Below are 11,520 nucleotides of genomic sequence, written 5' to 3'. Positions count from 1 at the left end.
TAATAATAATAATAATAATAATAATAATAATAATAATAATAATAAGATTGGAAGAGACCTTGGAGGTCATCTAGTCCAACCCCCTGTTCAGGCAGGAAACCCTATACCATTTCAGACAAGGTTGAAGAAAGAAAATACAAATGGGAGAAGGAAAGATCAAAGAAATGTGTTATTAATATATTAATTATGGAATTATCAAATTTAATCATTATTGACTATTAATTAATTATTACTGTCCTTTTTTTCTTGTTAAAATATAAACCAAGAAAACACGCTGTACACCAGGCACTGGAGATTGTTATAGTTAAAAACCAATAAAATATCTATTTAAAAAAAAGTTGGAAAGGACCTTGGAGGTCATCTAATCCAACCTCCTGTTTAGGCAGGAAACACTGTACCGTTTCAGACAAATGGCTGTCCAGTCTCTTCTTAAAAACTTCCAGTGTTGGAGCATTCATAACTTCTGGAGGCAGGTTGTTCCAATGGTTAATTGTTCTCACTGTCAGGAAGTTTCTCCTTAGTTCTAGGTTGCTTCTATACTACTACTACTACTACTACTACTACTACTACTACTACTACTACTACTATTAATAATAATAATAATAATAATAATAATAATAATAATAATAATAATAATAATAATAATAATAATAAAGTTGGAAGGAGATTGTTATAGTTAAAAACCAATAAAATATCTATTTAAAAAAAAGTTGGAAGGGACCTTGGAGGTCATCTAATCCAACCTCCTGTTTAGGCAGGAAACACTGTACCCTTTCAGACAAATGGCTGTCCAGTCTCTTCTTGAAAACTTCTAGTGTTGGAGCATTCACTGCTTCTGGAGGCAGGTAGTTCCACTGGTTAATTGTTCTCACTGTCAGGAAGTTTCTCCTTAGTTCTAGGTTGCTTCTCTCCTTGATCAGTTTCCACCCGTTGCTTCTCGTCCTGCCTTCAGGCACTTTGGAGAATAGCTTGACTCCCTCTTCTTTGGAGCAGCCCCTGAGATACTGGAAGACTGCTATCATGTCTCCCCTCGTCCTTCTCTTCATTAAACTGGACAGACCCAATTCCAGCAGCCTTTCCTTATATGTTTTAGCCTCCAGTCCCCTGATCCTCTTTGTTGCTCTTCTCTGTACTCTTTCTAAAGTCTCAATATCTTTTTTACATCGCGGTGACCAAAACTGGATAAAGTATTCCAAGTGTGGCCTTACCAAGGCCTTGTAAAGTGGTATTAACACTTCACCTGATCTTGATTCTATCCCTCTGTTAATGCAGCCTAGCACTGTGTTGGTCTTTTTGGCAGCTGCAGCACACGGCTGGCTCCTATTTAAGTGATCGTCCACTAGGACTCCGAGATCCCTCTCACAGTTGCTACTATTGAGCAAGGTCCTCTACTTACCACCATTCTTTTAGTGACTGTTCAGAAATACAACTGTAGTGGAAAAAAAGCGACTTCGTACAATCAGTCCTCGCACATACGACCACTGCAGTATCCCTAAGGTCCCGCGATCAAAATCTAGCCACTTGACCTTCCGTGTGTATTTATAGCAGTTGCAGGATTCCAGGGTCACCCGATGGCCGTTTCTGACCTTCCCAGACAGCTCCTGACCAGCAGCGGTGAGTGGAGGAAGCCGGACTCGCTTAACGACCGTGTATGCACTTAATAACCACCAAGATTCGCTTAAGAATTGTGACATAAAAAAAGTCAGAAATCCGGGCGCGATTCAGTGAACAGCCATCTGGCTTGGCGATGGAAATTCAGACCTCCCCCCCTCAATTGTGGTCGTAGGTTGAGGACTACCTGTATTGCTTAGTGACCACCCCCACTGGGTATCTCAAGGGTGTATCCGAGGAGAATACAAGCAGACCTCGACTTACGACGGTTCATTTAGTGACCATTCAAAGTTACAACGGCACTGAAAAAAAGGGACTCAGGACCGTGTTTCACACTTACGGCCATTTCGGCATCCCCCACAGTCACGTGATCAAAATTGGGACACTTGGCAACTGTCTCATATTTACGACGGTTGCGGTGTCCCGGGCTCAGGCAATCCCCTTTGGCGACCTTCTGACAAACAAAGTCAGTGGGGGAAGCCGGATTCACTTAATGACCGGGTTACTGACTTATCAACTGCCATGTTTCACTTAACAACTGTGGCAAGGGACGTCGTAAAACGGGGCAAAACTCACTTAACAAACGCCTCACTTAACAACAGAAAGGTTGGGCGCAGGCGGGGCCTTCTCCATCAGCTTTAATCTGTTTTTCTGCATCTTTTTCCTTCCTTCCTTCCTTTCTTCCTTCCTTCCTTCCTTTCTCCTTCCTTTCTTTTTTAGCCACAGCTGAGCTTCTCTCCAAAAAAAGCTTGAGTGCCTCGACTGAAGAGCTCTTAGCCACCCTGCAGAGCCAGATCGAGTCCCTGACCCAGAAGAACAAGAAATTAATGGAGAAAATACAGGTAAATCACAGCTTTGTTCACCCTGGGCATTTACTCCCCTGTTTGTGGAGAAAGATTGCTTGAGTTAACCAACTCTAAAGTACAGGTAATACTTGACTTACCGCAGTTCGTTTAGTGACCGTTCAAAGTTACAACGGCACTAAAAAAATGACATAACCATTTTTTTACTCTTTACAATCATTGCAGCCTCCCTGTGGTCACGTGGTCAAAATTCTGACAGCAATAGCAGCACTCAGACTTATACACCGCTTCACAGTGCTTTACAGCCCTCCCTAAGCAGTTTACAGAGTCAGCCTCGGAGGGAAGGCTGAGTCAACGTTGAGCCGGTTAGGATCGAACTGCTGGCAGGCAGGCAGGCAGGCAGGCAGAAAGGAAGGAAGGAAGGAAGGAAGGAAGGAAGGAAGGAAGGAAGGAAGGAAGGGCAATAGCAATAGCACTTAGACTTATACACCGCTTCACAGTGCTTTACACCCTTCTCTAAGCAGTTTACAGAGTCAGCCTATTGCTCCAAGAATCTGGGTCCTCATTTTACTGACCTGGGAAGGATGGAAGGCTGAGTCCACCTTGAGCCGGTCAGGATCGAACTGCTGGCAGTTGGCAGAGTTAGCCTGCAATACCACATTCTAACCACTGCACCATAATGGGAATAGAATAGAATAGAATAGAATAGAATAGAATAGAATAGCAGAATAGAATAGAATAGAAATACAGAATAAAAATACAGAATAGAATAGAATAGAACAGAATAGCAGAATAGAATAGAAATACAGAATAGAATAGAATAGAATAGAAATACAGAATAGAAATACAGAATAGAATAGAATAATAGAATAGCAGAATAGAATAGAAATACAGAATAGAAATACAGAATAGAATAGAATAGAATAGAATAGCAGAATAGAATAGAAATACAGATTAGAAATACAGAATAGAATAGAATAGCAGAATAGAATAGAATAGAAATACAGAATAGAATATAATAGAATAGAATAGCAGAATAGAATAGAAATACAGAATAGAAATACAGAATAGAATAGAATAGAATAGAATAGAATAGAATAGAATAGCAGAATAGAATAGAAATACAGAATAGAAATACAGAATAGAATAGAATAGAATAGAATAGAATAGAAGAGAAGAGAAGAGAAGAGAAGAGAAGATTCTTTATTGGCCAAGTGTGGACCCACAAGGAATTAGTCTCCGGTGCAGAAGCTCTTAGTGTACATACAAGCAGCAATCATGATCACAATCATAAAATACAATCCCATAAATCATAAGATACGACACTCAGTGATAGCCATTAAGATACTAAATAAAATCCCCCGATACAAATCATAAAATACAAGCAGCAAAGTGACACTCATAAGAGGCTAAAGGGAACAGGGAATAGGAAAAGATGAGAAGGATAATAGTGACACAGCCCTACTACCTGGCTTGACACCCTAGGGCAGAAGGCAGTGTTGTGGGAATTAAGTTGTTGAGCAGAGTGCAAACGAATTGTGTGTGCAACTTGATACTGCAACTGATTGTGGCTGGTTGAAGATTTGCCACCCACCACAACAAAATAGCTGGCTCCCAATAACTAACCACTAATCACCCCCACCATGTGGCTGTTGTGGGTTGAGAAATTCTGCCAGAGAGCATCCACACAATCTGGTTTCCTGTGGTGGAGATATTTTTGCAGATTGAAGAGCAGCTGTAGAATATTTTTAATCCATCTATACAAGCAGAGCCTAATCGGAGGCGGAGGAGAGACAGAATCGCCAGACTGAGCTTCACAAAGAGAAAAGGGTCAAGAACCACATCAGAAATCAGGACCGGAAATAACAGACAGGCAGTCCTCAACTTACGACCGCAATTGAGCCCCACATTTCCGTTGCTAAGTGAGAGTTGTGAAGTGAGTCCTGCCCCGTTTTACGATTTTTTTTGCCCCAGTTGCTAAGCAAATCCCTGCGGTTGTTAAGTGAACCACACGGACGTTAAGTGAATCTCGCTTCCCCCGTTGACTTGGTTTGCCTGGGAAGGTCGCCAAAGGGGATCACGTGACCCCGGGACACTGCAACTGTGCAGACGACACCAAGCTGGCAGGAATAGCCAACACTCCAGAAGACAGGCTTAGGATACAGGAGGATCTGTACAGACTTGAACACTGGGCACTATCTAACAAAATGAGATTCAATGGTGAAAAAAGCAAGGTTCTACATTTAGGCAAGAAAAAACTAATGTACAGGTATAGTATAGGGGGTACCTTGCTCAATAGTAGTAACTGTGAGAGGGATCTCGGAGTCCTAGTGGACAATCCCTTAAATAGGAGCCAGCCGTGTGCTGCAGCTGCCAAAAAAGCCAACACAGTGCTAGGCTGCATTAACAGAGGGAGAGAATCAAGATCAGGTGAAGTGTTAATACCACTTTACAAGGCCTTGGTAAGGCCACACTTGGAATACTGCATCCAGTTTTGGTCACCACGATGTAAAAAAGATGCTGAGACTTTAGAAAGAGTACAGAGAAGAGCAAGAAAGATGATCAGGGGACTGGAGGCTAAAGCATATAAGGAACGGCTGCTGGAATTGGGGATGTCTAGTTTAATGAAGAGAAGGACGAGGGGGGACAGGATAGCAGTCTTCCAGTATTTGAGGAGCTGCCCCAAAGAAGAGGGAGTCAAACTCTTCTCCAAGGCGCCTGAAGGCAGGACGAGAAGCAATGGGTGGAAACTCATCAAGGAGAGAAGCAACCTAGAACTAAGGAGAAACTTCCTGACAGTGAGGACAATTAACCAGTGGAACAACCTGCCTCCAGAAGCTGTGGGTGCTCCAACACTGGAAGTTTTTAAGAAGAGACTGGACAGCCATTTGTCCGAAATGGTATAGGGTTTCCTGCCTGAGCAGGGGGTTGGACTAGAAGACCTCCAAGGTCCCTTCCAACTTTTGTATTATTATTATTATTATTATTATTATTATTATTATTATTATTATTATTATTATTAGTAGTAGTAGTAGTAGTAGTAGTAGTAGTAGTAGTAGTAGTACATGCCAGTTGCCAAGCGACTGAGTTTGGATCGTGTCGCCACGGAGATGCTGCGAGGGTCGTAAGTGTGAAACCGGGTCATAAGTCAGCGTGGCTGTAACTTGGAACGGTCACTAAAGAAATGCTTGTGAGTTGAGGACCAGCTGCATGCTCTCCTGGAGTTGCAGCCACATGCAGCTGGGGGATCCTTCGGCTGGAGACCCTCCTCCCCCACAAGGACAGAGATGGAATACAGATAGTCCTCGACTTACGACAGTTCACTTAGTGACCAAAGTCACAACGGCACTGAAAAAAGGGACTTATGACCATTTTTTCCACTCTTAACGACTGTCATAGCATCTCTGCGGTCCTGTGATCAAAATTCAAATGATTGGCAACTGGCATGTACTTGTGACAGTTGCAGTGTCCTGGGGTGTGTGTGTGTGTGTGTGTCACGCAACCCCCTTTTGTGACCTTCCGACGAGCAAAGTCGAGGGGGAAGCCCGGTTCACTTAGGAACTGTGTTACTAACTTAGCCACTGCATCGACTTGCTTAACGACTCTGCCAAGGAAGGTCGTAAAATGGGACCAAGCTCGCTTAACTGCCGTCTCGCCTAGCAATGGAAATTTGGGGCTCCGCTGTGGTCGTAAGCCGAGGACCGCCTGGGAATAACAATAAATTCCCTTTTAGGAAAGGCAAAAACACAGAAGGACCAAAAGCGTCCGTCACAAGTCAAGGACTGCTTGCATGCATGCAACACAATGCAGTAAACTCTCCTGATCACTTTTTGGTGGGTTTTTTCTCTCTCTCTCTCTGTCTCTGGGTGTATCAAGTAACTTTCTATTTTGTGCAGGTGTTGGAGAAGGACGAGAGCGAGGCTGACCCTTCCGAGGATTTCATCCCCGTCATCTTGTATGACTCGCTCCAATCCGAATTCGAGAAGCTGAAAGCACAGCAGCTGGAGACTCAGGAGCTGCTGAAGTCCCTGGAAAGCCAGGGGACCGATGGAAGCCCGCCTAAATTCATCTCGGCGGAGGCTTACGAAGAACGGCTGAAGGACGATTACGAGAAGCAAATCGCAGCCCTTAAGGAAGCCTTGGAGAAGATCAACTGCCCGGGTGATCCGATCGGGCTGAACCAAGCGACGGAAAGCGAAGCTGACGTAGAGCCGGAAGGAACAAGCAACGTCAAGAGAGGGAGGAGAGAAGAGACGGAGGAGCTGACGAAGGAACTGAGAGAGACCCAGGAGAAATATCAGGCAGCTTTGGCAGAAGTGAAGCTTCTTGAAGACCAGATTGAGCTGGGCATCTTGTCCGTAGAGGACAATGAAGCCGCCGAGAGTTCCAGAATTGAACTCGAGACGGTGAAGGCTGCTCTGCACCAGACTGGGGAGGAGCTGAAGGAACGAGACCAGAAGGTGAAGGATTTGGAAGAGCTGCTCAGGGTTCGAGAAGAAAGGGCCCCCCAAAACTGCTCCGCTGAGGCCTGCGAGGAGATAAAAGCCACCCTTGGTGCCTCCTTGGATGCGGTGTCCCAGGAGAAAGAGGATCTTCTCCAGAGATGTACCTCTGCGGAAACGGAGCTAAGAGAACTGAAGGCCTCCTTGGAGAAGGAGGAGAAGGAGAAGGAGGAGGAGGAGGAGGAGGAGAACAGCCACCAGATGCTTGAAGAAAGGTCTTCCATCAGCCAGGCCCACCAGGAGGAGACCAGCAAGCTGCGAGAAGAGCTGGAAGCCATGACTAAGCGACACCAAGAAATGAAGGCTCATGTCGAGGAGCTCCGAGAAGGCCGGGAGAAGCTGGAAGAGGAGCTTCAAGCAACCAAGGAGATCTTGGCCTCTGAGTACGTCCCTAGAGCGGAGCACGAAGACACGGTGGAGAAGCTGAAGGCCGCCTTCTCCGATGCCGAAGAGAGGCTGCTGGAGATGAAAGAGAAGTACACCTCCACCCGGACCGAGCTGGCGGAACTTCAGAAGACCACCGAGGTCTACAGGCGAGAGTCGATGCCCCTGGCCGAGCACGCCCGGGCCAAGGAGGCCTTGGAAGGCACCTTGTGGGAGTTGAAGGCCAAAGCAAAGCTGGTGGAGCAGGAGCTGAGAGCCAAAGCTCGGGAGGCCTCTCAACTCCAGGCGGACCTGGACGAGTTCCATCGAGGCGCTGTCTCCAAGGAGGCCCACGAGCAGCTGAGGGCCACCTCGCAGGCCGAAATCGAGGCCCTGAGGGCCAAGCTGAGCGACCTGGGCTGCAAGCACGAGCGGACCTGCACCGAAGTCTTCCAGGTGCAGCGGGAGGCCCTCTTCATGAAGAGCGAGAAGCAGGCCGCCGAGGCCCAGCTAGCCAGCGCCGAGAAGCAGCTGCAGAGCCTGCGGGCCGAGTCCGAACATCTCCAGGAGCTACACAACCACATCGAGGACTCGGCCAAGCTGCTCAAAGAGAAAGACCAGAAGGTGAGTCACGTTTTGGTTTGTCCGAAAAGATGGATTTGTCCTATCACATCCAGTTTTGGTCACCACGATGTAAAAAAGATGCTGAGACTCTAGAAAGAGTGCAGAGAAGAGCAACAAAGAGGATCAGGGGACTGGAAGCTAAAACATATAAGGAACGGTTGCTGGAATTGGGGATGTCTAGTCCAAGGGTGTCAAACTCAATTTCATTGAGGGCCGCATCAGCATTGTGGCTGCCCTCGGGGGGCTGGGTGGGTGTGGCCTACTGGGTGGGCGTGGATGGAGTGGGTGTGGCCTACTGGGTGGGCATGGCCAGCTCTACATCGTTCGCGTCAAGGGTGCCTGTGGGGGCCTGGGCAGGAGTGGGACAGATCTGAGGGTCTCTGGCAGAAGGGGGTGGGACCGGGGCAAGCGCCAAGGCATGGTCCATTTCTTCATTCCTCACAAAGGGTGACCCCTCCCCAGCATGCACCCAGGGGGCGGGGCCGACGCGGCAGGAGCTGGTTCCTCGCTGTTTCCGGACGGCCTTGTGGAGCTAAGACTGAATGCGTTTCAGCATAGATGGCCACCACAAAATTGTACATTGGCTCCTGGCCGGCCTGGGCCAGGGCCAAGGCAGCGGGGGCCATTCCCTCACTGTTTCCAGGATGGCTTCACGGGCCACATGGAACCACTTCGCGGGCCGCATCCAGCCCCCGGGCCTTGTGTTTGACATGTCTGGTCTAGTTTAATGAAGAGCAGGACCAGGGGGGACATGATGGCAGTCTTCCAGTATCTCAGGGGTTGCCCCAAAGAAGAGGGAGTCAAGCTATTCTCCAAAGCGCCTGAAGGCAGGACGAGAAGCAACGGATGGAAACTCATCAAGGAGAGAAGCAATCTAGAAATGAGGAATTTCCTGACAGTGAGAACCATTAATCAGTGGAACGGCTTGCCTCCAGAAGTTGTGGGTGTTCCAACACTACAGGTTTTTAAGAAGAAATTGGACAACCGTTTTTCTGAAATGGTATATGGAGTCTCCTGCTTGAGCAGGGGGTTGGACTAGAAGACCTCCAAGATCCCTCGCAACTCTGTTATTCCGTTATTCTCAGAGTTGGAAGGGGCCTTGGAGATCTTCTAGTCCAACCCCCTACTCAAGCAGGAAATCCTACACCATTCCAGACAAATGGTTGCCCAGGCCTTTCTTAAAAGCCTCCAGTGTTGGTGTACCCACAAAGTTTGGAAGCAAGTCGTTCCACTTGTTAATTGTTCTCCCTGCCAGGTTAGTCCGAGAGAATCTTTTCCGGATCTTCTTTGCTATCTCCTCTGCACGGAGAAATGTATAGGGTTTCCTGCCTAAGCAGGGGGTTGGACTAGATGACCTCCAAGGTCCCTTCCAACTTTTTTTTTTTTTTATTATTATTATTATTATTATTATTATTATTATTATTATTAATCATCGCACAGTCAGCCAGATGTTCAGACTGGATTTGGCATTTTTGTCTACCTATCGAGTCCTTCCCAAGGACCTGGGATAGGCAGATGTGGATGTTTGATCTGGGATAGGCTATTATTATTATTATTATTATTATTATTATTATTATTATTATTATTATTATTATTATTATTATTATTATTATTATTATTATTATTATTATTATACCAGTAATTCTTCATCTAAGGTTTGATTGCACACTTTGGATATGTAATTTAAGAGGAATTAACTTCTTAATTCTGGCTTTGTAGGTGTTACCGTCAGTGTCTGAAATTAGGCATTTTATAGAACGCCTAGGAAATTATAGAATGGCAAAAATGGAAAGTCAAATTATGAAAAATATTTCACACGTTTCCTAGACTTTCCATGCAAACTGGCAAAATATATAAAATAGTCCAGCTCAAATGTCATTTTAGCCTTCCTTGTTGCAACATATAAGTCAATGATGGAAAAAAAAAGTAAGGTTCTACATTTAGGCAAGAAAAACCAAATGCACAGGTATAGTAGTATACTATTCAGGATAAATGGCTGTCCGGTCTATTCTTAAAAACCACCAGGGTTTTTTTCCCTTCCGAATGATATATTCTGTGATTTATGGTTACATTTTATGAGCTGTTCAGTCATACGGCTTGGAGTGGCCTAAAAAACCAAAATCAATCAACCAATCAATATGCAGAACATTGAGCTAAAACCAGAACTCTTTTTGCTGGGTATCACTAAAGACAGATACTTATTTCCTAGGAATATGGATAATAATGTGTACGATTGTCGTCGTTCTAATCAGAAACGTGTCTCTACCTTTCTGTCTTCTTCTCCATTATTTATTCTAAAATAGGGCACGACTTTACCTATCCAACTGCAATCTTGAATTCCTATTCTCACTTTGTCTAATGATGTTTTAGACCTTGTTTAACATACTAACCAACCCCAAAAATAGAGGGAAAAACGCTCCGATTCAGCGAAACACATTGATCAAGCATGATACTGATTAAAGGGAAAATATTTAAATATTAAAGTGAAAATTAAGAAAAAAGAAACATTTGTGTGAATAGGTGAATTATGGATTATAGATATTAATTGTTGACGATTTTCCTTTTGTAAATGTAAGCCAGGCAAACACACTGTTAATCACCTATTATGTGATTTATGTTTTAAAAACCAATAAAGTTTAAAAAAACAATATCAACCAATCAATATGGATTGAATATAGAACTGAGCATTTTGAAAGAAATGCGCCGAGGGAGCTGAAATGGTATAGGGTTTCCTGGCTGAGCAGGGGGTTGGACTAGATGACCTCCAAGGTCAAAAGCCAACACAGTGCTAGGCTGCATTAACAGAGGGATAGAATCAAGATCACATGAAGTATTAATACCACTTTACAAGGCCTTGGTAAGGCCACACTTGGAATACTGCATCCAGTTTTGGTCACCACGATGTAAAAAAAGATGCTGAGACTCTAGAAAGAGTGCAGAGAAGAGCAACAAAGATGATTAGAGGTCTGGAGGCTAAAACATATAAGGAACGGTGGCTGGAATTGGTTGTGTCTAGTTTAACGAAGAGAAGGACGAGGGGGGACATGATAGCAGTCTTCCAGTATCTCAGGGGCTGCCCCAAAGAAGAGGGAGTCAAGCTATTCTCCAAGGCGCCTGAAGGCAGGACGAGAAGCAACGGGTGGAAACTAACCAAGGAGAGAAGCAACCTGGAACTAAGGAAAAACGTCCTGACAGTGAGAACAATTAACCAGTGGAACTACCTGCCTCCAGAAGCGGTGAATGCTCCAACACTGGAAGATTTTAAGAAGAAACTGGACAGCCATTTCTCCGAAATGGTATAGGATTTCCTGCCTGAGCAGGAGGTTGGACTAGATGACCTCTAAGGTCCCTTCCAACTTTATCATCATCATCATCATCATCATCATCATCATCATCATCATCATCATCATCATCATCATGTACATTTCCACCCCAGGCCACCCCAACGATGCCCTTGACGTGATGACCCGTTGCCTGGAGGCCGTACGGGTCTGGATGGGGAGGAACAGACTCAGGCTCAACCCTTCCAAGACTGAGTGGCTGTGGCTGCCGGCGCCTCGGCATAGTCAGCTGACCCCATCGCTGACTATAGGGGGCGAAATTTTGGCCCCCTCAGA

General features: G+C 45.3%; 1 protein-coding gene across 1 annotated transcript in view; it reads left to right on the top strand.

The window, feature by feature from the left end:
- Positions 1 to 11,520, top strand: part of ANKRD24 (ankyrin repeat domain 24) — a 60,855-nt gene that overhangs the window by 40,164 nt on the left and 9,171 nt on the right. The window contains exons 14-17 of the mRNA XM_029285824.1: positions 1,599 to 1,614; positions 2,332 to 2,453; positions 6,311 to 7,054; positions 7,148 to 7,903. Of these exons, the coding sequence (XP_029141657.1) occupies positions 1,599 to 1,614; positions 2,332 to 2,453; positions 6,311 to 7,054; positions 7,148 to 7,903 (1,638 nt within the window). The remainder of the gene's footprint in view (positions 1 to 1,598; positions 1,615 to 2,331; positions 2,454 to 6,310; positions 7,055 to 7,147; positions 7,904 to 11,520) is intronic.

This window comes from Protobothrops mucrosquamatus, unplaced genomic scaffold (genome assembly GCF_001527695.2).
Source record: "Protobothrops mucrosquamatus isolate PMUCROS unplaced genomic scaffold, P.Mucros_1.0 scaffold2299, whole genome shotgun sequence".
NCBI classification, from domain to species: Eukaryota; Metazoa; Chordata; class Lepidosauria; order Squamata; family Viperidae; genus Protobothrops; species Protobothrops mucrosquamatus.
This window is presented reverse-complemented; position numbering and strand designations above follow the sequence as displayed.